Below are 26,997 nucleotides of genomic sequence, written 5' to 3' on the forward strand. Positions count from 1 at the left end.
TTTTACAATTTTTACAATTTTTACAATTTTTTACAATTTTTACAATTTTTACAATTTTTACAATTTTTACCATTTTTTTACAATTTTTACAATTTTTACAATTTTTTACAATTTTTACATTTTTTACCATTTTTTACCATTTTTTACCATTTTTACCATTTTTTTACCATTTTTACAATTTTTTACAATTTTTACAATTTTTACAATTTTTACCATTTTTTACAATTTTTACCATTTTTTTACAATTTTTACAATTTTTGTTATATAGATAACGTTTTATATAGATCGAATTGTTAATTAGACAATAAGTTGATTCATATTTTATCAAATGAAACGGAGTTAAATATATTTTATCAAGGCATTAATTTCTTTAAAATGCATATAATAAATATATAAAGATTTAATCAGCAATATGATTGATTAGGAAAATAAAAAACGTGGTAAAAATGGATATACATGTATTTATATGGATATAGATATATATTGGTTTGGAGAATTATCAGAGTTAATATGCTGAGAGAGTGTCTTGTGTGGCTAAGATCATACGAAGCATCCTCGAAAATATCTATAACTTCTAACAAATTAATAATCAATTAATATTATTTAAAAACAGCCCTGTTGTATATATGAATCTGCAACCTTTAAAAATCCCGAAATGTTGGCACCTGTTTGTAAATCATATTTATTATTTGTATATTTTAATGCAGATTCTGAGGATGATATAAATATATTTTTCATAATTTCTTTAAGTTTCTCATCAACAATTTCTTTGGTCCATTTTGTAAATTGAAAATTTTGACTCATTTCAAGACCACTAATAGCAACTCCACCAGCATTAGCTGCTTTAGAAGGACATAAAATAATTTTGTTTTCTTTTAAATAATTAATAGCTTCTATTGTTGATGGCATATTAGCACCTTCACCAACTAATATACATCCATTTTTATGTAACAATTTAGCATCATCTAAATCGATTTCATTTTGAGTAGCACAAGGAAATGCTAAGGTACATTTAACATTCCATGGTTTTTCTTTTGGGAAATATTTAGCTGTAGAAGAATGGTTTAAATATTCTTCAATTCTGCCTTTACGTACTTCTTTTAATTCAATAATAAAATTTAAATCGTCATTTGTAAATCCATTGGGTTCATATATATAGCCATTACTATCACTCATTGTAAGAACCTTTACATTTAATTGTAATAATTTCTGAACACAATACAAAGCTACATTTCCACTACCGCTAACAATAGCTGTTTGTTTATCCATTTGGATATTTAATGATTTTAATACTTCTAAAACAAAATATACTAAACCATAACCAGTTGCTTCAGTTCTTAAAATTGATCCTCCCCATTTTTCATTTTTTCCAGTTAATGTTCCATTAAAACAATTTGCAATTTTTTTATATTGCCCAAACAAATAACCTATTTCTCTGCCGCCAACGCCAATATCTCCAGCAGGCACATCTGTACGTGGACCTATATGTCTGTATAATTCATTCATAAAACTTTGACAAAATTTCATAATTTCATTATCTGATTTCCCTTTAGGGTCAAAGTCAGATCCACCTTTTGCCCCACCCATTGATAACCCAGTTAATGAATTTTTAAAAATTTGTTCAAATCCTAAAAATTTTACTATAGACAAATTTACAGAAGGGTGAAAACGTAACCCACCTTTATATATTCCTAGTGTGCTATTAAATTGGACCCTAAACCCTCTATTTTTTCTTTGTATTCCATTATCATCTATCCAGCAAACTCGAAATTGTACTAATCGTTCAGGCTCTGATAACATTTCTATAATTGGTAAATACTTTGGCTCCTCCATAAATAATGGTTTTAAAGAATACAATATTTCATGAAAGGCTTGTAAAAATTCACTCTGATTTGGATCTATTTTTTTTACACGTTCATATACTTCATTCATTTCTTTATTAATTATATTTTCGTAATTTGGTGCTTTTTTATCAACTAATAAAAAGCGCCCGGTACTATCTCGGCATTGCGTCATTTTGTTCAAAAAATTAAAAAAATTATAACAAAATAATAAATAATTGTATTATAAAATGAGTATAATAATAAAAATATTACAATGTAACAAATTATATAAGTATTTATTTGTTTGTATAAATGCTATTTAACTAAAAATGTTAACCTACAAACTGTCGTTATTTTTTAAAGATTATTATTTTATTTTTTTGAATTAATTTGAAAAATTATTCTTTTAAAAGATTTATATTTTTAGAGAATTTAATTAAATAAAAGGTTGTACTGATATTTTCATAAATATATAATTTTTATATAAAATTATATATATGATAACATAATATGTTATGTGTATAAGGAGAAAAAATTAAATAAAATATAAACATAAAAAAAGAAATTAAAAAAATAATATAATATAGTATATTATCGTCTCACAGGGTTTGAATTAAATATATAAATTATATAGCGTAAGTTAAAAAAATTCCAATTAAATTATTATAATTAGTTTTATAAAATTATATAAAGAATATTTTCCTAAAATTGCGAAAATGAAAAACAGAAAGGGGTTACAAATAATATATATTAGAAATATTAAAAAAACATATGCTTTGCATGGTTTATTTTTTATTTAAATGTAATATCATAAAAAAAAAATTTTTAAAACAATTATGAATATTTTTTTTATCAAAAAAAAAGAATGCTTGGACTTTTTAACAATAATACGCAATAGCATATTTCAGTCACATATTATAGAGCATTAAAATCGACAAAAGAATTTCAAATTAATAATTTTTTGTTTATTTTCATTTGTTAACAATTATATTTTCTAATTTTTAATAATATCTTTATTTAGATCAAATATTTAATCGAAATACATGCATAATCACAATGGATTTTTTTTTGTTGTTTTTTTAAGCAGCTAGAGGACAAACCAAATTTATATAATTTTTTTAATTCGAAAAAATCTACTATTTGTAGAGATCGATTTAGTTATAAAAATATTTCATTTAATAGAATAAAAACAAATTAAAAATTAATGTATTCTGACTTTTTTATAATAATGTTAAATTTTTTTTTTATTATTTTCAAAAAAAAATTTATAAAATAAATCAAAAGAATAAAATGTGTGAAAAATTATTTAGGATAGTTATATTATCATTTAATGGTTAATTTCCTGATATACTAATACAACAAAGGGATAGTTGTATATTAATTTGCATTTTGTCTTACCTATAATGTTAATTATTTTGCTCGAAAATATAAAATAAGTGTAACTACAACAAAAAAAAGTAAACTTTTAGTTTTTGTCTTTCAGTGGTAATTAATTTTTTTTTTGTCCTATAGTATTTAAACTTTATTTATTATTTTCTTTTTTCTACGTTTTCAATCTTTATTCAGAATAGTTATTAATTTTTTCAAAAAAAAAACAATTTTAAATATATGCTATTAATACTGTATTGCATAGTTGCAGATTTTGCAGTTAAATGTCGAAAAATATATACATAGAAAACGCGTATATTAAAATATCAGTTATTTATTTTGTAAAATAAAAAATAATAAATTTATATGTTCTTTTATAATTCCTATAAATAATGTGTTCCAAATTGTATAACATAAACGAATTAAACAAGGATACAATTTTGTTAAAAACAAAAAAATTAAAAACATTATGTGAAAATGAAGGTAAAGCATATGGCATTTTGTTTGTATTTTTAACAAAGAAAATTGAAAATGATAAAAAATGGTGAATAAGCATATATGCACACATACATATATATATGTTATATGCCTTTTTGTATATTTTTATACTATAGGAAATGTAAATAAACAACATTTAAATACCTTAATAGAAATATTAGACCATTTTTTTGAAAAATATAATGACTGTTTTTTATCATCTGTAGTGTGGGAAGTGGTTGACAAAATTAGTAATGTATATATGTTTTATAATAATACATTGTTTTTATTTTTACAGTTTATTATGATTAAATAAAAGGAAATTTATTTATATTATTAATGCATGCATCTTATGTATATCCACACCTGCATAGTGCATACAAAAATATGGATAATTCCTTTTTTTCGATTCTATAAAGTTATGCTAGAAAATACTATTGAAGAGAAGAAAAACATAGACGTAGAATTAGATACATCCATAAAATTTTGTGAATTTATTTTTAGTAAATTAATATTTTTTTCAAATTATGAAAATGATAACTTGGCTTATTTATTCGGTTTCAATTGTCTAAGGAGGCACTTATGTTCACTAATAAGTTCCTTTTTAAATTTTAATAACTCGGCTTCCAGAAGAAAGATAGAATTTGCCTTTACAAGTCAATTGTAAGATGAAATATTTGTTGTATGTGTTCCGATCCAACATAGATAAATTACTGCACTCTTTCTATATATATATATATATCTCTATGTCTATATATATATGTGCGTGTGTATGTTTATATTGGTGCGAATAAATTGAGCATATGAATCACCACTAATTTTTATAATTCGCGTTGGAAAAATTTTATTTACTGTTTTTTCCCTTTGATATGTATTTGTGAAACAATTAAAAAGAATAAATTTAGTGAAGAAAATATTTGAAAATATAAAAATTGAAAGCGATTTAGAACTTAAGGTTTCATACACAGAATTGCTATGGCGATCTTTTAGAAGAATAGACTTGAGTACTTTTAACATAAAAAGTTTGGGTATAAATATCGAAATACTAGAAAAGCTGAAAAATTTTAAAATTTTAAAATTTGATGAAGAATGTATAAGTTGGCTCAAAGAAAAAAATTATATAGATAAGAAAAATATCATAGAGAATGGTTAGTATACTTTCCTTTATTTTATTTCACTATTCGACATTTGATGTTATATAATATATTTATAATTATTTATTTTTTTTAATTTTACAAAATGAAGGATCATTTGTCATAAATGCTAATAAATCGATTGTAAACAAAGATTTCATATTATGCTATCTGGGAAACTGCTCCATATTTTTATATTATGTAATATTGAAAATTGGGAAAAAAAATACAATGAAATGAGAACAGTTTTGTTACTTAATTTATATATGCATATATAATTATTAGTTCGAAAATGAAATAATTTAGTTCTATATATGATTTTATAATATTTGTTAAAATCAGGATAATACAGAAGAAAATGAAAAATGCAAAATAGAAATACCATATTATCATATAACATCAATACATTCAAAAAGTAAAAAGTCATTTACCTTAGATTGTAAAGCTATTGCTGAACATACAAATATTTTTTGTCTTTGGTATGCTATATTTGTTTATGAAAAATATGAACACATATATATTAATTAAGATTATTTTTCTAAATTTTATTGGCCTTATTTTTGTAATGAATAGGTCGGAAGATGCAAAAAATTCCATTGATTATGAAACTGTTAATAAGTTAAGTTTATCTTTGAAAATAAAAAAGACATCAAAAGGAATAAAGGAATTATCCACAGTTTTAGATAAGTAAAGAATATAAAAGAATAAAAAAAAAATCGAAAATAACTGAAATTAATATTTGTGCATATGTATACACATATTTACACAATTTTCTCTTTTTAATAGTATCATTTTAAAACTAAGAAAGGAAGAAAGGAAAAATGAAAAAGAAACTTTTGAATGGAAAAAACATAAAAACAATAAAAAAATATATAAACAAAATGAAAGCGAATCAGAAGTAATACAAGCAAATAAATGCGTATATAAACCGAATGGTTATTTTCCCAAAATAAACTAAAGAATAAATAAAAATATAAAACAATTTTTTACACAATTATTTTCTTATTAAGGAAAGAGAAGCAAAAAAGCGATTCGATAAATCAGAAGTTTCATCCAATTCATCAATTAATGATAATAATATAAGGTTCAAAAACATACATAAATAGATGTAGAAAAAGATATACACATTCTTATATTGTCTAAAAAGATGAAAAATAATATTTAATATTTTATATTATTATGAGCATCTTTTACACCTTCAAAAATTTATATTATTCTATTCTATTAAATTTTTTTAGAGATACTTTAAAAAATACCAGCATTCTAAAAATTGAAACTTATGACCATGAAGGTTGTAAAAAATATATATTTATTTTTCTTGCACCAATTTGTTATATTAATTATATGCACAGTTTTTATAGTTTAAAATGAGAATCATGAGATTATATAATTTGGGGTGTTATGGATATTAAAAATGTTTTTCGTATTTTTCTTACTTTTCTTATATTCCCATCTAGTAGAAAAAGGAAAAAAGAATGAAGGAAATTATAAATCAAAGCATGAAAAACCATCAAATATTAAAAGCTATGAAAATAAAAATGTTTTAAAAAAAATTCAAGACCGTGAAAGAATGCTAGCTGATTATAAATTGGATCTAAATACACCTCTGGTAAAAATATAGAATAATAAAAAATGTATATAGATGTATTATATTTGCATATATATGCTTCGTATTTTTCTTTTTATTTTCAAGGTTAATGAAAAGCATCAAAATGATGGGGATCGAGATAGTGACATCGAAATAATGATAGAAAAAATAATTTCTTGTAAAAAAGAAAAAAGAGAAAAATTTAAAATAGATGTTAAGAAAAAATTTTCTAATGCCCTTAATGACATTGACACAAACATAAAATCATTGATAGAGGTAGTATACAAAACAATTAAATAAATGAACGATTTATTATTTTTAAGTTTTAATGTTTTCTTGGTACCCTTTTTTTTAATGCAGAAACAAAAGTGCAGACGAGATGAATTACAAAAAAAATATGAAAAAAAAAAAAAAAATATAATTTTGAACGCCGAAAAAGAAATAGGAATTTTGTCCAAAGAAATGAACGTAATGATTTAAAACAAAAAAAATTATGTATATATGTAAGCCCATACTTAAGTTAATTTTTTAATGTGTAAATGTTAATTCAAATATAAGATTATTAAATAATTTAGATAAATACACGTATGTATGGATATTTCCAACAAACACAGGTTTTAATTGAAAACATGAAAAAAATTAGCTTAAATAAAAATGATGTAAAAAAATTATATGAAGAAGGCAAGTCGATTTTTTACCCTAACGACGTGATGGACAAGAGTCAAGTACTCATACAGGTATTAACATACATATACAATATACATGTATATAATGTATACATTTCAAAATAAATAATTGCGTGAAAATGTATATATATATATAATATATATACATATTTTATAGAGGATCCATGAAAAATTAGAAAAGATGAACACAGATATAGTTGAGAAAGAGAAAGAATATAGCAAAAGAAAAAAGTTATGTTTCAAAGCTTTGGCTACTGCATATGAATAAATCGATATAAAAAATATGCATAAATACATGAAAAAATGATTAATTAAATATTATTTTTTACTCCTATAAACAATAATCATATATAATATGTATACATATATTTATTTATTTCTCTATCTAAATTCGTTACAATTATACCATAACATTTTGCCCAGGTTCCAAAGTAATAAGATTAACTTTTTTATTTTTCGTCTTTTCATAATAACTTACCGAATTTCTTAGCTCAATGTTTGCTTCTTTATATTTTTCACCCCCTAAACAAAAAACATCCGTTCCAACACACAATGACATTTTACTGTTTAAATCTAAATGGCTCTATAAGGTTAAAAACAAAAAAAGTAAGCAAAGAAAAATAAATGTGTGCATATATTAAGATAAACGGGTGTAATAAAAAATAAATAATTTACTTGCAAAGCTTCGGAGGGAGACATATGAAAATGAGCATATAATTCACGAGGTTTATAAATCCCAATAGGTAAAATTGATAAGTCGATCTGGTCGTTTTTTATAATCGTTTTAATATAATTTTGAATTTGTTTAAAATGATTTGAATAAGAAGAATGACCACTATAAAAAATTGAGGTATTATGTAATTTATCATGTATAAAAAATGAGCCAGGAAGGTATACATTTTTATCAAAAATATATCTATGACTATTTGTTATAGTAGGTAAATAATAAAAAGCCAGATTTTCAAATTGTAATTTATTAAACCAATTTAATGGATAAACAACTGGAAATTTACTTTTTAACATATAACGCCTTATATTCATACCCCCAATAATAATACTATTATCTCTTAATATAATTCTTCTTAGGGTTTCTAAATCCATAGTATCATATCTATTATTGCTTAATAATATAAAATCGATGCTTGGAATATTTTCTAAACGTAGGCCTGGTTTTATAATTCTTTTTACACCTAAAATATTATATAAGCCTATTCTGTTGGATAGAACAGGATCTATCAATATGTTGAAGTTTTGCGTTTGTACTAATATGCTCATATGCCCAATATAAACAATATTAAATTTGTTGTCTTTTATTTCTTTTTTTACATTTAACGGATTAACATAATATATTTGATTAGGCCACAAAGCAGCGACCTCTATTTCTTCATTTTTATTTACATTATATTTGGTAATATTATCATAACAGTTATCCTTTGAATATATACCAAAATTTATACCAAATTTTTGTTTCAACTTTTTTGCGAATTCTTTTTTTAATTTATTTTTTTCATTTTCGGTTTTATTTCCACATAACTTATGAAATATTGGTGAATAAATATATCGATCTAAATAAAAAAAAAAAAAATCAACTTTCTTTTTGAAACTCAGATTTGGTGTTAATATATTTTTATGGACATAGTAGGGCAATAGGGTGTTTATTAGCTTGCTCATTTGGACGTTTCTTTTCAAATTTGTATAAATGCATACGTAATGTATATATATGTATATGTCTCCCAATTTATATTCCGAAGAATTGGGGTATCTATATACTTTTTTTTCCAAAAGTAAATATAATTATAACACTTTTATTATCATTATATATTTTAATTTTATTTTTTATATGTTTGTTTTTATTTTATCAACTCCCCATGTTACTGCTATTTTATTTGCTCATTCATTTGATGTATTAATGTTTGAAACAATTAAGTTGCGTTTTTATACTATTTTCTATTATTATTTCGGTATTTATTTTATCACAATTTTTTTTATTTTGATTTTTTTTTGTATATTATGTTCTTATCCCTATTCACTTTTTTGTTATGATTTTGAATCTCTTTCAGAAGATGTTATATTTTCGAATTGATGAATATATTATATTTTTTATTTTTAATTATTCTGGAATTTCACAACATTGTGTGCTATGTAAAATTATATATTTTTTTTTTTCAATTTTATATTATTGTTATATGTCAGGAGTTATATGAATATTTTTTATTATCACTGCTTATATTACTTAATGATGGCATAAATATAAAAATTAACAATTTATGTTGCTTTTGAGTAAGATATTATAAGAATATAAATGTTTGTGTATTTAATCAAGAATATCAAACTATTTAATTAATTTTTTCTTATAAAATATATAGATAAAAATAATGTATAAATATAATGATTCAAAAATGTGAAAATTGTTTATTTCTATTATATCATATATAGTGTAAACAAAAAGCAAAACAAAATTATCATAATTAATATCTGAATTAAAAAAATGATAGAAAAAGAGTATACTTCTATATAGATAGTTAAAACTGTGAGACAATTCTAACTTTATAATGAACAAGAGTTAAATAAAAAAAAAATTACACTCCAAGTCTACCTTACACATTTATGTATGATACTATGTATGCTTATGTAAGTATATACATATATATCCTAATTAAAAAAAAAAAAAAATTGAATCTTAATAACTTTTAGTATGAATTGTTCTGTGTTTTTTTTCATCCTTATATTTAGGGCTCTTTTATAAACCAGTTTTGCAAGGTTCTATTATTTTTTATTCCCTTTTACAATTTTGTCATATATTATATATAATGCATATTGGATATATTTTGTGCATAAGGAAAAAAAGAAAGAAAAAAAATATTTAAGCTTAATTGAAAAAATGCAAAAAAAAAACCAATAGGAGAAAGAATACTAATTGTTAATTTCTTATATGCGCACTTGAATGCATTTAAGTTTATTAATTGTAAGGAAAATGAGGAAAAAAATAAAAAATAAAAAATAAAAAATAATAACAAATAGTATTTATCATCACTCAATGGTATTTCTTGTATTATACATATATATGTAATGCTATATGATTGTGATATATATGTGTATTATGTAAAATTACAGTAGTGAATTTCCAGGTCTTTATATATTTGTTTTTTTATTAATATATAGTTATGATGGATGGTCATAATATAAACCCTTTTAAAAAACAATAATAATAAATTTTAATTAAAGTTCGAAAAATATATTTCCTATTTAACTCAATACATATATGTACATTATACAATGCGCTTATGATAACACTTATTTGTTTGTATAAATTAAGATATTTGTACAAGAAAGTGTGATAGCTATTTTAATATAATACCATTTTTATTGTTTTATATATTCATTGATGTTTTTTTTTATTACTTTTTAAAATAATTTTTTCTGGCTTGTTCATATCTACTTTATATTTTTCACGTCGGTGAATATATATATAAGCATATATATATGTGTGTATTTTTGTTGTTGCATTAAAAAATAAATATCGTTAAATTTAAAAGTAACGTTTCTCGAGCGCACAATATAAATTGGGTAAATGATATAAGAATAAAAAAAGATAAAGAAAAAATGGCTTACTATGATTATAAAAATAGTATAGACAAAAAGAAAAAAATATTCCCACTAAAAGATTTTGTTGATTTATATGAAATAAAAAATAACATAAAATTGGACAAATATGAGCCAAGTGAAAATTGTACATGTAGTATTGAAATAATGAAAAAAAAAAATAAAATAGTAAGCAATACAAAAAAAAATCGAAAAAATGAGAATTATCCTGATATTGCTAAATCAGTATCTTCAAAAGTAAAAGTTTATAATGATATTTATAAGACAGTTACTAAAGGATATTCTACTGATTATAATAATGATGAATATATGAAAAAAAATTGTAAAGATAATAAATTTAATTTTTCCAAGAGTATAGCAAATTTGAATAAAAATAAAACTACACCCATTAATTTATTTAGTAATATACAAGAAAAAAACAATAATGGAGTAAACAAAATAAATACATATTACCATGAAAATAGCAAAAAAGAAAAAAAAAAAAAAATTAATTATGACAATATAATAAATGAAGGTAATAATAATATCGAAAAATTAATGAAAAATTTTAAAAACAGTAAAAGAAATACCAATTTATTATCTATATATTTGGATAACTGTAAATATGATATTAACAATAATAATGGCAAACAAATCAAGTATAAAAAAATTATGAACGCAGCTAGCGAAATAGGTAAGACAGATACGAAAATAAAAAATATTTATGACAATAAATTTCTTCAAAATGAAAAACTTGAATATGATAAAAATAAAGTAAATAGCGATATATTTTATCAATATAATAAGCATGAAAACTGTAATACCAATCGAAATGAATTAAAAAACAATTCCCTTGATGTCTTAAAGCAAATTGACAAAACTGAAAATGCTCCTAATACTTTTTGGAAACACAATTTGGGTAATAAAATAAATGATAAAGATAATTTATTTAATAAAAGTGACGTAAATAAAAATAAATACAGCAATTTCCAGAATGAGGAAAGAATATTTCCCTATTTCCTAAAAGGTTATGAAACGGAAAGCATAAAAATGTGTGATAATATATCAAATTCTTCAATGATTTATTTAAAAAATAAAAGTGATATATATGTAAAAAAAAATAAAAATATATACATTAATAATAATATTGAAAAAGAGCATCCTAACTATGTGAAGGACATAAATATAGGAAATATAAGCAGTGATGCTTTCGAAAAAAAAAATAATACAATACGTTTCATATCTTCAAATAATAGTCAAAAAATTAAAGATTTTCATAATAGCATTTCTAAAAACAATGTGAAAACAGTACCTTTTTTTATGTCAAAAATGGAAAAAAATGATATAAAGCCAGAATGTAAGGATAATATAATTGGGGAGTTTAAATGCAAAAGTGATAATTCCATTTTAGAATATACTACATTTAATAATGAATCTAACAAAGTAAAAGTTTTAAATAAAGAAATACAAAATGAAAATTATGATATTAAATCACATACTAATGCTAATAATAATGAAAATAGTCATTGTTCATATTTGGAGTGTAATAGACATAGAGGTAATAGAATTTTCACTGATGTTATTCCACAAATTAAATTAAAAAATAATTTTATACAAAATAAAAATGTTGAAATAGAAATTAATAAACATAATCATAGCAATTACAATAATAAATATGAGGATAACAATTCTAAAAATTTAGATGATAATAAAATGTATCTTTTTCCAAAAAAAAATAACAATTTTCATAGAATGATAGAAGGAAATATAAAAAACAAATTAGAAACTAATTATCACATTAGGGATGAAGAAAATTATGTCAATATTTTTGAAAAAAAAGAAGATGAAATTTATAATGATTATATTATGGAAAAAAAAAATGAAATACATAGTGAACAAGGTTTTAATAATTTAAGATGCTATATAAATGAGTATAATAATGATGTGTATGTTGTAAAAAAAAACGAATTTAGCAAAATAATTGATGGAAATTTATGTGAAAATGGAAAAAATATTCCTTTTGAATATGCTTTATCTGAAATAACTGAATTTAATCAAAATGAAAACAAAGATGTGTCTAAACTTGAAGAGTTTAACTCTGATACTAAAACCCATATTTTTTCAAAAAATGAAAAAAAATGTAAAAATGGCCATTTCATATTTAATGGTAATGATGACAATAAAGAAAGGGTGGATAAAGTTAGTCCAGAATTTTATCGCCAAGATGGTAATATAAATGAAAATTGTAATAAAATAAAATCATTTAACATTTCGAATATCTCTTTAAATTGTTTATTTAAAGAAGGAAAAAACAAACATAATGTCATTTCAACAAATCCACGTTTCCAAATTGGTGAAATAAAGAATATTTTGAATTCACAAAATGAAGTTATTAATTTAAGAGAACACATATTAGACAAAAACTATACAAATAACACAAATGATTTAAAATATAAAATATGTCTAAATAAAGAATTTATAGATAAAAACCACAAAATAAAAACAACAAACTATTATAATGAATACAAAACATGTTATAACACTGTTGAATCTACTATTCCTTCATACTTATCTTTGAGCGATATAGAAAATGAAGAAAAAGAAAACATTGATGAGCATAATAATGAATATATTAAGGATGAAATGAAAGGTCAAAAAATAAAATGTTTCATGTCAAACAATAATAATTCAATAAATTATACGAACAAATATTTAAATAATGGAAATATATATTTAGGAACTAATGTATACAAACAATGTGATAATAACATTAAAACAGGGGAATATTCAGCTAGAAATAGGAATAATAACAATATATATCAAAAACAGTATGGACAAATAAATTTGAATAATATAAATAAAGAAAAATTAACTTTTAGTAATACATTTTTTCAGAATATAAGCAAAGATAATAGGGAAAATAATTATATGAAAAAAAGCGAAATAAATAATAATAATGCCTCATTTCAAAATTATAAAATTCATAATTTAATGAAATTAAATACAGCACATATTCCAGTATTGAAAAATAATATTTCAAAAAAAAACTCAGATATTATTCCTATAGTTAAACTAGAAAAGGCAATAAAAACGGATATTTCGACCTTACCTTTTTCTTCTTATAATAATAATAACAAAGGGAATGTGAAACAGCTTTATAGTAGCAAAACCATTGTGGGGTTGTCTAATATAAATAAAGAAAATGGCTCCACTTCGTCAAATGCAAGTAAGGCTACTTTGGCATTTCCAAATTTATTATTACATAAAAATAATATTTTAAATAATCATCAATCAATTACAAAATTGAGAAGTAATACAACATTAAACAATTGCAAAAATTATGAAATGATGCAAAAAAATATAACTCCTAAAACAACTTCTATGTCTTATGACAATATAAAATATAAAAATAAAATGTTCAAAATTAGTGGGTTTTATAATAAGCCAACTCAAAATATCACAAAAACAATAAAAGACAGGGAAGGGAGCAAGAGTGTATTATCCAATAAGGTATTATATAATAAAGTAAAATGTGATGATAATATTTTAGTAAATAAAAAATTATCAGTTTGTAAATCAATTAACAATAGTGATATATATAACTATTTGAAAAATACACATATCAATAGTTTAAAAAATTATTATCGAACAACTTCATATAGAAAACAAAGCTTAAAAAATGTTAAATCAATTACAAAAAATATAAAATTAGTTCCAAAAGGCAATGATATAATCAGCATGAATCACGAAAAAAAAAATAAAATCATGAATAATACCATCGATTTACATAAGTTTTATTCTAGATGTGAAATAGAATCAATAGATCGTATTAAAAAAGCTGTAGTTATTGGATGTAATTATATGGGAGAAAAAGATTCAATAAATCGACTTCATGGATCAGTAAATGATGCATATGTTTTTAGTAGAGTGCTAGTTAAATATTTTAATTTTTTACCCGAAAATATTTTACTGCTTATTGATAGTTTTCCATCTAACGCATATATATATGATGATTTTGATATAAATCGAACAAAATATATAAATGAAAAAATTAATTATACTTATAATGAGGAAAAAATCGAAAAAAAAAATTTGTTTAATTTGTTTAATAAAAAGAATATACATGATAATAAAGAAGTGAGTAATGATTATGAAAATAATAATTCATGTGTAGATGTTGATATTAAAAATGTGGATTTGTCATTTAAAAATATAGACTTCAGTTTATGGCCTACAAGAATAAATATTTTGAAAGCAGTAAATTGGCTAGTTAGGGATTCAGTTCCAAATGGTTCTTATGTTTTTTACTATGCAGGAAAAAGTATCCAAGTCGATAACATGAGTGGATGGGAAGGTGAAGGATATGATGAAGCTTTTCTTTGCTCCGATCCTTTGAATAAAAATGAAGAACATAATATATTAACTGCTATTCAATTAAAAGATTTATTATTAAGTATAAATTCAACTGCTCAAATGACTATAATTCTAGATACATCAGGAGGACAAACAATATTAGACCCAGCTGGAACAGAAAACTCATCATATATAAAAGGTTGTAAACAAAAAGGGATATGGCCAATTACTAATCCTACTAATAAAGTTTACAAAGCTATATATGATATAACTATACTTGATAATAATTCTATGAAAAAATATATGTGCAAACCTAGATATTCTAAATTAATAGAAGTGGATTCTACATCTGCTATGATAGATCCGTTGTTACAATCCATTTCTTCTTTCCCAATTCCTACAAAAGCATATTGTTTATGTGCAGCTACTTGGGAACAAATTTCCATTGAAGGTTTATTTCCTATTTTTGAGTTTGCAAGGGTAGATCAAAAAAAAAAAAAAAAAACATTCTCCAAACCGATTGAACATAAAAATGATAATAATAACATGAATGGAAATAGGGAAAATATTGAGAATAACTCACAACATATGTTAGACAATAGTATTCATTCAAATAGTGTAAAGAAAAATATATACGAACCAAACATTAGTTTTAATATAAATTCGTTAACAAAATTTTTTACTTTGAATAATAAAAACACTGAAGATAACGATTCTGAAATTGTAAAAGCAGAAGAAAATACTTTCACAAACAAAATCTCTGATAATTTTGAAGAAAATAATAATGGAAAATATTCTATAATAAAAGATAATAATGAATATAACAGTAACAAGTTTGATGGTAATAATAATTATGTACTTGTTTGTCATGGTGTGTTTACTTATTGCTTAATCGAGTCGATTATGGAATTTAAAAAAAAAGAATTAAATAATAATGTTTTTGAAAAAGAATTCCAACAATGCGCTCCAATGACATTAAACAATTTAATAAGTCATATTCAAAAAAAAATACAAATTATAAAAAATAACAAATTAAAAAAATTAAATCAAAAACCCGAACTTACTATACATCCTGGTGCAAATGCAAGCATTAATAATTATTTTATTCATTATTCAAAAAATATAAATTTTCAAGATTTTAAATATTTTTATATGAACGAAGATATGTCCCCATTTTTAAATGTTAATAAAGCATGGGAAGAAATTAATAAAAGAACATTAAGAAATAGAAAACTATTATATGCTACTTCTACGTTAGTTAATACATCGTCAAAATATTTTACTCAAACTAATCATAAAATAAAAAATTCATGTTCTCTAAAATATTAAGCAAACAAAAAAAAAGACAAAATAAAATAAAGTATATATAAAATGGTTAGCCTTTTTCAAATATATCAAAATCATTATTATGCTCACTTTAATGCATTTTATAGGGTATTTATTTTTTTCTTAATTGATGTTCACAATGCTACACTTTTCAGCCTTTATTGTGTTCCCTTATCCCTTTAAAATTTCGGGAAAAAAAATATATGTATGCATATATAGGGTACATTTATAATACTTGTTGTTTTTAATCATATAAATTTCAAAAAAAAAAAAAATTATTTGATCCATGATTATTTTGTTCAGTATGCTCTTTTTATATGTTGCGTAAAAAGTTGGAGCATATTTTTGTGTATGTATATGAATTTTTTTTTAATTTTGCAACCTGATTACTTGGTCTACTAATGTAGTATTAATTTTCCGCAGTAATTTGTTCATTCTTTTTGATATAAATATTTTATAAAAGAAAACTGTTGAGACATTCAAAAAAATTATCATGAAAGGCATATGCTATTTTTCATTTTAATTTTTTATGCTTTTCTGAAATAACATTATACCTGACTTGTTAAGGTAATTATAAGTGTTTGCATAATATGCATGTAATAGTATAAATAAAAATAAAAGTAACACATAAAGTTTAACAAGATCAATTTTTTACTTAGTATCATTTAATATTTATGAATTGTCTAAATATTTTAAAATTCAAAAGTAAATATACTGTCAAATGAGAACAATGACCTATATGGACATGCTTACACTTTTGTTATTATTTTTTTAATGCATTATTAAAAAGGTAATGAATAAATGATGAAGATATTTATATTATGGGAAAAACTATTATCAACAAAAATAATAAAATGGAAATAATAATGCTACAAGAGTAAACAAATTTTAATGTTCGGATTTTTAACTTGTAATTATATATTTTTTGCCACTAATGTTTATATCGGCGCATTAAATAACAAGTATAATATATTTATGTATATGTGCAATCGTTAATTGTTAAAATTATTCCACTTTCAAGGTCATGTACCAATATTAAAAAAAAAGTTCGAATATCAATATAATTTTATATATTTTTATTTTTTTAACAATTATATGTTATGTTTCCCTTTCCGATTATATATATGATACATCAACAAATGGAACACAAGCATAATGCTTTCAAATTAATTTAATTTTGAAACTACTATTAATTAAAATGTATATCTTGTAATATATTATTAATGTTACAGTGTTAATGCTAATTTCCCTCCTTGTTTAATTATGTATTAACTATTAAAGAAAATATAAACAATTATTTTAATACCATTTCATTATTTATATAAAAATATAATACACCAAAAAATCATGATTTGACATATATTCGGGATATAGTACTCTATCTTTGGGCGTTTGTAAATAAAGCTATATAATGTATGCCTTATATTAATATGCTGTATCCACACAAAAATAATACCTAATATATATATAATATAATTGTGTATTTAATTAATTTTTTTTGAATATGCATACATATATACACGAGCAATATAACAATGCACATATCCTATATGCATAAAATGTAAACTACATGAATAAAAATATAAGAATTGAAAAAATATTATTCTATAAAATAATATATTATATATGTATATCCAGTGCATGTTTATTCATTTAATTATTAATGTTAGAATTCTATTTTTTTGTAGAAAAGGAGTGAGAAAAAAAATTATATGAAATATTTTAAAGAAATATTTATCATTAGGAAAATAATTATATTAATACTAATGTAAAATTATCCGTGCTTATAGAATTGATTAATTTAGGAACTTATTTATTACAAATGTTCATATCCTTATTATGTAAAAATTATATTTACATAGTAAGATTGTTTGTACATATATACATGTATTTGTCGTATCGATATATATATATATTAATTTTATATTTTATAAATTGCTATATATCCAACTTTTGGGGAATATTTTTTGTGAAAGAATTTGTGGATTAACATTTATTCATGCTCACTTTATAGAATTAACGTTCCGTTGTTTTATATAAAATAAACGAGTTTTTTAGTATAAATATTTAATCATTATTTATATTATTGCAATATAGAGAGTATTATTATTAACATGTACATTTTCAAAGACATATGGCCATTATATATACATATACTTTTTTGAACAATCATAAAAGTAGTGTTGTATCTTATTGGTAAATTGCTATATTGGAATCTTAAGAAAAAAAAGAAAATAAACATATTTGTTCGCACATATAAAGATAAACAAAAATAAATAAATATATTTATATAATTTTTCTAAAAATGACGGATGTAAACAAAACTCAGATAATCGACTATGATGGACATATCATAGATAATTTAAAAGAATGGATGAATAACAATAAATTATCAAAATTGGGATTTAATTACAATGTAATAGCGATATTAGGAAGTCAAAGTAGTGGGAAAAGTACACTATTAAATAATTTATTTAAAACATCATTTGATGTAATGAATACAAAATTGGGACATAGTCAAACTACTCAAGGGTTATGGTTAAGTTATGATAAGTTTGAAGATGAATTAACAGATGCATCAAATGAAGAAACTGATGTCGAACCCCAAAATAAAAGTAATAATAAACATGTGATAAATCCAACCCTAATTTTAGATGTAGAAGGTAATGATTCTAAAGAAAGAGGAGAGAATAGATTAACTTTTGAACATCGATCTGCTTTATTTTCACTTGCACTAGCAGATTGTGTGATTGTTAATTTATGGTATCATTCTTTAGGTAATTTTACTGCATCTAATTATGGATTACTAAAAACAGTTATGGAAGTACATCTAGAATTATTTCACCAAAATGTAAATTGTCCTAAAACTATTTTATTGTTTACTGTAAGGGATTGGTTCGAAGAATTTGCTCCTTTAGATATAATTAGAGAAAAAATCGTTGATGAATATGTAAATAAAATATGGTGTGAATTAAAGAAATCAGAAAATTCCAAAAATGCAAATATTGATGATTATTTTATTATTGAGGTTGTTGGATTATCCCATGGAATTATTAAAAAAGATGAATTTTTAAAAGATATAAAACGTTTAAGGCATAAATGGATATACGAATTAAGACCAATAAATTATTCCAGAAATATACCAGCTGATGGTTTTGCCCAATATTGTAACAATATATGGAATACAATAATAAAACAATCACAATTAGATATACCATCACAACAAGAAATGCTTGCAACTTTTAGATGTCAGGAAATAAAAAATAATGTATTAAATCATATAAGTAACACGATTAAAGAAAAGATGGTAGATTCTAAAAATAAATATATCGAAAATTTTAAAACCTGGGCAGAAAAAGATATTATTGAAAAAAGTTTAAATGAATATTTAACAGATGCAGCTAGGTATCAAAAAATTATATGCTTGAAAACGTTAGAAGAATTGTTAGAAAATTTATTTATACAATTACAAATTATTGTTGATAATAACCTAAATTTTACTCAAAGAATTTTGTCTTCTAAATTTTCAAAAGAATTAAATAGTATGTATAGTATATGCACAACCGATAAAAGTTATTTCTTATTTATTAATGATCAAAATGTAGATGTAACAGAACAAGATGAAAATTTATCAAATGTGGAAAATATAGGAGAAAATAGTAAAAAAGGAAATCAAATTAAGTGCATAAATTTATGGTCCAACTTTTTATATAATGCAGATATGTTAGAATATACTACAATAGCTAATTTTTTTGATCAATACAAAAAATGTAGTGTAGAAATTATTGAACCAAGTATATCTAATAATGAAGACAAAGATAGTCAAGAAAAAAGAAATCATGATTTTAATTATAAAAATTCACTAACAATATTAGCTACATCTATTTATAAAGATACAAATAGAATTAGAAGTGTACAATGTAATATTTTGATAGAAAGAATTCGATCTACCATTAAAGAAGAACTAAAAAATGTTGATAATATGTTAATAACAGTTAAATGCTCAAAAGATTGTTGGGATTATATATTAAAAATAGTAAATAAATTAGAGGACTATATTTATACAAATTTATCAAAATGTTTTATAAATCTAAAAACAGGAATAAATACAACATATCTAAATAATGGAGATAATATATACGCAAGGTTGAATACCAATTGTGATTATGGTTTGGGGTATTTTCAAAATGAACAAATAACTGATTTTTCAGATGACGCAGGCAAAAATGATGATGAAATGGATACCGAAATAGACCAAAATAAAAATGATATGGAAAGTTTATTTAATAGTAAAAAATTTGAAATAATAACAAAACAAAATAAAAAAGAAAAATATGTTAGTACGATAAATAATGATTTAAATAAAGAAATGAATAATAAAAAACTTATTTCAGAATTAAAAAAGTTTTATACCGAAATAATTATAGATGCACTAAAAATTAAATTAGATGAAATATCAAATAATATTGCTAACATAATTATTAACAGATTTGAATCAGTTTTTAATTATGATGAAATTGACCAACCAAGACAATGGAGAAATATCTCTGCAATTGAATTAAAAAATATTTTTCGAGTGTCAAAAGATTATGCATTTTTAATAATTGAGATTCTTCAAAAAAATATAAAAATTGATAAAATAGATAATTATTTATCTACTAATTTTATAAACACTGATATTATTGAAAAGGGAAAAATTAAAGCTAAAAAAAGAATACAAGAAATTTGTAGAGATGCTCAATATATACAAGAAACGGGGGGGCATATGAGTTTAAAAAATGTCCCATTTGCCTTTTGGGTTATTTTATTAATTTTAGGATGGAATGAAATATTAATGTTTACTCGTTTATTTTTTAGATTAAATATTATTCTTCCAATGCTTATTGGTTTTATAATTATCGTTATTTCATGCCTTTATACTGGAAATGCTCAGATTCTTTCATATATAAATAAAATAATTTTCATTGTAATTAAAAATTTATATAATTTTTATAAGCACCTACAAACAATTGGGCATCAAACAACCAAACCTGAGAAGGTTGAATAAATTATAATATACTACGGTATATTATTTATTCCTATTTTTTTTTTTATTAAAATCCCGTATTTTTTCAGCTGTTTTGTACATATTTATTGCACACAATTATGAATGCCCACTTTATAATTTTAAAACCTTTAATTTTTTTTTAACATATATATATATATTTTTTTTTTCATTTGTTCGTCGTTTTATATATTGTCTACATTTCCCTTTTTTCTCCATGCCCAACTTTAACAGTTTTTTTATATATTTTTTATGCCATTTTTTTGTTAAAATTTTTTGTTATATAGTATATAATGATAAAAAAATAAAGGAACTTATTAAACTTGTACTTACCCATATTATTTTACTTAAGGTCTTTTATGCATATATATATATATATATATATATATATTTTGAAGCACAGACAATTATGTGATAAAAAAAATTATTTTTTTTTACAAATTAATCCCATTAGTATGTGCTAAAAATATGTAAGTGTGTGCGAATAAAACTTAATTAGAAAGTATAACGCACTTTAAATGAGAGCCAATTTTTAACTCATTTTTTTTCCTTATTTTATTTTTCGCGAAATAAAGCTTCTGAATTTGTTCAAACAATTGCATAAGGCTACTACCTTTCGTCAAATTCGATTTATATTATAAATTAACATTTATTATAATTTCAAAAGCATTGTTATGCTTTATTATCATTGTCTATGTTAGTTTTTTTATGAAAAAATGCATTTTTTTTAATATAGGAAATGCCCATATACCGAAGAAAATAAAAAACAGTAGAAAGCACAACTGAAAAAAAATGATTAAAAAATATAGTTTAAAAAGTTATATTTTCAAACAAAATCTTTAAGTTACAAAAAAAAACTAAAAAAAACATTAACCAAATTTTTTTAATTAAAACTCTTAAAAATTCAAATATCACACATTTTTGTAATTTTTTTTGATATATTATAATAACATTTTTCTCTTTTCCATTTGTTTTTTAAAAATAATATTTTACTAATTTTTTGAGAATGGATATATGTTAAATATTTTTATCTTTTTCAATTTATTCTCTATTTATTATACAATGTCCTACATCATCCTTTATAGCATTATTTATCAATATTCCAAAATCTGTATATAACTAAAAATAGTGAAAAATAAGGTATATAAAAAATATAGAAGTATAAATAGCTTATTGAGAAATAGCGAAAAGTAGGAATAAATAAATGCGCATTATTATAATAAAATATTTATTTGTTTTTTTTTCTCATTACCTTACTAGTTATGTTATAAAAACTAAAAACCATAGACGATATATATTGATAATTGTCTTGGGAGATATAAGATTTTGTATATGGTAAAAACATAACCGAAATTTTCATCAATACACATATAAAAATTATTAAGTATATTATTTTAAATATTGGTTTTATTATTCCGTCCCATAATAACCTACTTAGTAGGTAGCTAAACAAAGCAAATAAATAAACACCAATATATGTATACATATTGTCTAGTATGCATATTATATATGTATGGCATATATGCACATTTTCGAACGTATATAGTTTAATGCGCTTTATTTTAAAATTTTCTTTGGCTTACATTATATACATCCATTCTATTATAGTAAAAATAGCCGAGGAAATAAGAATAAATCCTAAGGTATTATTTTTTTCATCAAACATGGAATATAACTGTATACTTATAGGGAATAAATCAGGGGATTTTCTGAACCAATTCAGATGGAATATTGATTCTGAAATTATAGCATATAAAAAAAAATTATAATTAGTTTTTACTATATTTATCACTTTATACTTTTTTATTGTTTTATCATTTTGTAGAATTATTATATATATTTTTAAAACATACTTATAGGTTTGGGGAGGATAGGACAAGGGGATGTTTTTGAACCCATAGTCTTTCTTCGGGTCAATTTAATATTATTTTGTATTACTAATTTTGTATTTTGTGTTTTTTTATTAGTATTGTATAGCGAATTATGTACTTCAGTTTCAGAACAGGAATGAGCATTATAGCATCCATTCCAAACTAAGTGGCAAAAAATTGAGTAGGAAAGAATAAAAAAAAAAACTGATAACTTTTGAAAATCCATTTTATACTTTTAATAAAGCTTTTTTATGTTTTTAGTTTTTGCTTTTTTAGTTTTTGCTTTTTTTTCCTGCACCTTAACTTTATTCATCCCGTTATTTCATATTTTAGTTAATCACATAAAACATATTTTATTGCATATTATTTAGAAAAAAAAATATTTTTTTTATTATTTTCAATATAAGTTATATAAATGGGAAATAAGCAAAGAAAGACGTATAATAAAAAATATAGTATACATAATGGCGAATATCTGGAGTAAAAAAGAAGACACAAAATATTATTTTACCTCAAAAAATGGCAAAACAAACGAAAAAAATATATAATAAATTAAAATAAGAATAGTAATTTTAATAATAATTCCATTATATATAATTATATATTTTTTTCTTAATTTTATTAAAAATATTGGGGAAAAAAATATAAAAATAATGTTAAAAAATTTAATGGTTTTATTTATGGGCTTATTTTTATGTATTTATGCCTTCCTTTTTTAATTTGTGTTAAACATTATTTATTTATTCCTTTTATTATTATTTTAATTTTTTTTTTTCTCATTTTCATTATTTCTTGGCTATTTCATGACTATTCCTTGTTATTTCTTTGCATACTTTTACTTTTTGTAACAATCTAACCTCTTTAAATGCCGTATAAAAACTACTTGTTTAATTTTTTTAATGGGAAGAAAACGCCTTGATAAAAATACAAAAAATATAAAAAAACGGAGAAGAAAAAAGGGATCTGATAGTGAAGATGAAGATATTGAAATAACAAATACGAATGTCCATTTAAATAAAAACTTATCAGTATCATATAAATTTAAACAAAGGGAAAAAGTTGACATAAATTTAATTTTAGCACAAGATGAGGCCGATGCTTCAAAGTAAGATACACAGAAAAGGAAATATATACCTACTTTTGTATTATATATAAATTATTCCTTTTTTTTCCCGTTGTATATTACATGTTTCCATTCCATAGAGATTTTTCAAATGTGCATAATTATTATATGACAAAATCGTAATATAAATGTATGAGTTTTTGTTTGTTGCGAAAATATCAGACGAGTGTTCAAATTATTAGTTCCTTTTTCACATTTATTTATTTTTTTATTTATTTATTTATTTATTTATTTATTTATTTTTTTTAAAGAGTTAAAAGCTACTGTTGGACAAAAGTTGGAGGTGGAATGAGTTCCTTAACAAAAAGAAAATTTTGTGTTGTGTGTGGCTTCGAAGGAAAATATAAATGCTTAAAATGTTATGAACATAAACCAGTTTCATATATTCGGTATTATTGTTCTCTTAATTGTAAAAAAATTCATGACGAATCATCGTGCTGTAAATCGAAAATGTTTGATATTTGGCAAAATTAGGAAAAAGACAAAAATTATTAGCATGGAAAAAAGATGGTGAAATTTGGTTTCATCATTTTATCATATTGTTTATTAATTATTAATTTTTCGATTTTTTTTTGTTATTTTTATATTTTGCTAAATAATTTTTGTGAATATTGACACAATATATCAATAATAATCATTATATGCTACTTGCTCGAATTATGTAACTTTTTACAAATTAAATTATACATTTTCACAAATGTTTAACATATTTTAAAATATTTTTGTTGTTTTATTTAACACTTGACAAAAAATAGTTAAAAAAAATAAAATATACAAATACAAAGAACTAAATTCTATACAAATTTTTATGATTTATAAAAAAAATTAACTCATGCAATAAAGGTGCATATCTTTAATTCAAAAGGTATGGAAATGATTTATAAAAATTTTATAAAATTGTGTGAATATGCACATACATAGCACTTCAATGTGATGTTAAGTTTAGAAACTACTTGACCTTTCAATTCGAGGTAGAGTCACTTTCCTCATTATCAGTTTGGTCATCGTCACTAAAATTTTCATTTTCGTTTTCATTTTCATTTATTTTTTTATTTTTGTTTTTTTTTCGCTTTTTTTTCTGACCATTCAGGTGATTGTCCTGTTCATCATCTTCATCATCTAAAAATACATTTGCCGAATTGACCCCCTTAGTATTGGCTATGTTAAAAAAACGAATACCTTTTTTATTAAACTCTAGTAATAATTTTAAAAAATCGTTTTCATCTAAATTAATACTTCTTTGTTCTTCCATTTCTAAATCTTTTAAAGTGTCGAGACAAAAAGTTTTAAAACTATAATTAATTGGGATAATTTTATTAAATGTACAATAATTTTTATAATTATGTTCTAACATATTTAACACTGCATTTCTTTTAAAAATAGCATGAAGGGTTTTTCTTTTTCTACTAAAACATATTCTTAGTAAGTTATCCCATTCATCAAAATTTATCATGGAATTATTTTCTTTTGGTATAAGTTTTAAAACAATACTATCAACTTTTGGAGGAGGATTAAAGCTACTTCTATCTACATTACAAACTTTTATAACTCTACAAAAGAGTTTTACATTAACTGTTAATCTACTATAATTATTATCACCAACATTTGCTAACATTCTTTCCGCAAATTCTTTTTGAAACATTAAAACTGCACATTTAAATAAAGGTCTATGAGCTATTAATTTAAATATAAGGGGGCTTGATATTTTATATGGTATATTAGCAGTACATACATCAAATTTTGGGAAAATTGTTTTAATTGCATCTCCTTCATAAACTTCTAAATTATTATATCCTTCATATAGACATCGTTTTTTAACTTCACTAATCATTCGTGCATCTATATCTATTGTTATTACTTTTTTGGATAATGGTAGTAATTTAACAGTTAAATTCCCAGTACCACATCCAATTTCTAATACAATATCTGAACTTTTTATTTTTGCTGCCATTATTATTTTATCTAATATGCCTGGATTTTTTAAAAGATGTTGACCATGTTTTTTATATAATATCATATTCATTCTATTTCCATTGTTTACTTTGGATGTAGATATATTTCTTTGTTTTCCTTTTTTGTTAATTCCATCATTTACTATATTTTTTAAAAATCTGTTATTCTTACTAGCGGCATTATGATATCCCTTATTTTGTTTAATCACCATTATTTTGTTATTTTTTGTTAAAAATTTGGCAAAATCATTAAATAACGAATATTTATATAACATGTCATTTGAACGTATAGAATTATATGTATCAATTTAAAATTTGAATAAAGGGGTGGCGGATGAGAAAAATAATTTAGATTTATTCCAATCGCTATTTTGTTGCATTGTATTTAATGCTTTTGCTTATAGTGTTTTGTTTTGCTATATATATTATATATATATATATATATATATATATATATTCGAGTTTTTTAATTTTGATATTCTTTATTCGATTACTTTTATTTATTTTATTCGATTATTTTTATTTGTTTTATTCGATTATTTTTTTATCATTATATTATGATATCCTGATCTAATTTGTTTGAAATATTAAATAATTTTTTTCTACTTTATAATGTCGCGTGTATTTTACTTAATTATTTTTTTTTTATTTTATGTATATTTACAATTTAA

At 22.1% G+C, this 26,997-nt stretch overlaps 8 protein-coding genes across 8 annotated transcripts; 4 read left to right on the forward strand and 4 right to left on the reverse strand.

The window, feature by feature from the left end:
* Nucleotides 1–603: 603 nt before the first annotated feature.
* On the reverse strand, nt 604–2,016 carry PBANKA_1026200 (NADP-specific glutamate dehydrogenase, putative; the record flags this gene model as incomplete). Its single annotated transcript, XM_034565356.1, has 1 exon — nt 604–2,016. One exon carries the CDS (start codon nt 2,014–2,016, stop codon nt 604–606), a length of 1,413 nt encoding a protein of 470 aa, XP_034422061.1.
* A 1,567-nt stretch (nt 2,017–3,583) lies between these two features.
* PBANKA_1026300 (conserved protein, unknown function) lies at nt 3,584–7,343 on the forward strand (the record flags this gene model as incomplete). The annotated part of the gene is made up of 15 exons (XM_034565357.1): nt 3,584–3,674; nt 3,806–3,919; nt 4,088–4,331; nt 4,563–4,816; nt 4,914–5,002; nt 5,144–5,280; nt 5,375–5,488; nt 5,588–5,699; nt 5,812–5,885; nt 6,040–6,095; nt 6,259–6,410; nt 6,495–6,665; nt 6,750–6,857; nt 7,004–7,126; nt 7,233–7,343. 15 exons carry the CDS (start codon nt 3,584–3,586, stop codon nt 7,341–7,343), a joined length of 1,950 nt encoding a protein of 649 aa, XP_034422062.1.
* Nucleotides 7,344–7,475: 132 nt separating this feature from the next.
* Nucleotides 7,476–8,746, reverse strand: PBANKA_1026400 (N-acyl-phosphatidylethanolamine-hydrolyzing phospholipase D, putative; the record flags this gene model as incomplete). The annotated part of the gene is made up of 2 exons (XM_034565358.1): nt 7,476–7,658; nt 7,751–8,746. The coding sequence occupies 2 exons, from the start codon at nt 8,744–8,746 to the stop codon at nt 7,476–7,478; spliced, it is 1,179 nt and encodes a 392-aa protein (XP_034422063.1).
* A 1,932-nt stretch (nt 8,747–10,678) lies between these two features.
* On the forward strand, nt 10,679–16,339 carry PBANKA_1026500 (metacaspase-3, putative; the record flags this gene model as incomplete). Its single annotated transcript, XM_034565359.1, has 1 exon — nt 10,679–16,339. The coding sequence occupies one exon, from the start codon at nt 10,679–10,681 to the stop codon at nt 16,337–16,339; it is 5,661 nt and encodes a 1,886-aa protein (XP_034422064.1).
* A 2,302-nt stretch (nt 16,340–18,641) lies between these two features.
* On the forward strand, nt 18,642–21,383 carry PBANKA_1026600 (protein SEY1, putative; the record flags this gene model as incomplete). Its single annotated transcript, XM_034565360.1, has 1 exon — nt 18,642–21,383. The coding sequence occupies one exon, from the start codon at nt 18,642–18,644 to the stop codon at nt 21,381–21,383; it is 2,742 nt and encodes a 913-aa protein (XP_034422065.1).
* A 1,038-nt stretch (nt 21,384–22,421) lies between these two features.
* Nucleotides 22,422–23,477, reverse strand: PBANKA_1026700 (conserved Plasmodium protein, unknown function; the record flags this gene model as incomplete). Its single annotated transcript, XM_034565361.1, has 4 exons — nt 22,422–22,499; nt 22,633–22,825; nt 22,964–23,117; nt 23,234–23,477. The coding sequence occupies 4 exons, from the start codon at nt 23,475–23,477 to the stop codon at nt 22,422–22,424; spliced, it is 669 nt and encodes a 222-aa protein (XP_034422066.1).
* Nucleotides 23,478–24,150: 673 nt separating this feature from the next.
* Nucleotides 24,151–24,848, forward strand: PBANKA_1026800 (zinc finger protein, putative; the record flags this gene model as incomplete). The annotated part of the gene is made up of 2 exons (XM_034565362.1): nt 24,151–24,356; nt 24,626–24,848. 2 exons carry the CDS (start codon nt 24,151–24,153, stop codon nt 24,846–24,848), a joined length of 429 nt encoding a protein of 142 aa, XP_034422067.1.
* A 487-nt stretch (nt 24,849–25,335) lies between these two features.
* Nucleotides 25,336–26,601, reverse strand: PBANKA_1026900 (ribosomal RNA small subunit methyltransferase A1, putative; the record flags this gene model as incomplete). The annotated part of the gene is made up of 1 exon (XM_034565364.1): nt 25,336–26,601. The coding sequence occupies one exon, from the start codon at nt 26,599–26,601 to the stop codon at nt 25,336–25,338; it is 1,266 nt and encodes a 421-aa protein (XP_034422068.1).
* Nucleotides 26,602–26,997: the final 396 nt, after the last annotated feature.

Source organism: Plasmodium berghei (genome assembly GCF_900002375.2).
Source record: "Plasmodium berghei ANKA genome assembly, chromosome: 10".
NCBI lineage: Eukaryota > Apicomplexa > Aconoidasida > Haemosporida > Plasmodiidae > Plasmodium > Plasmodium berghei.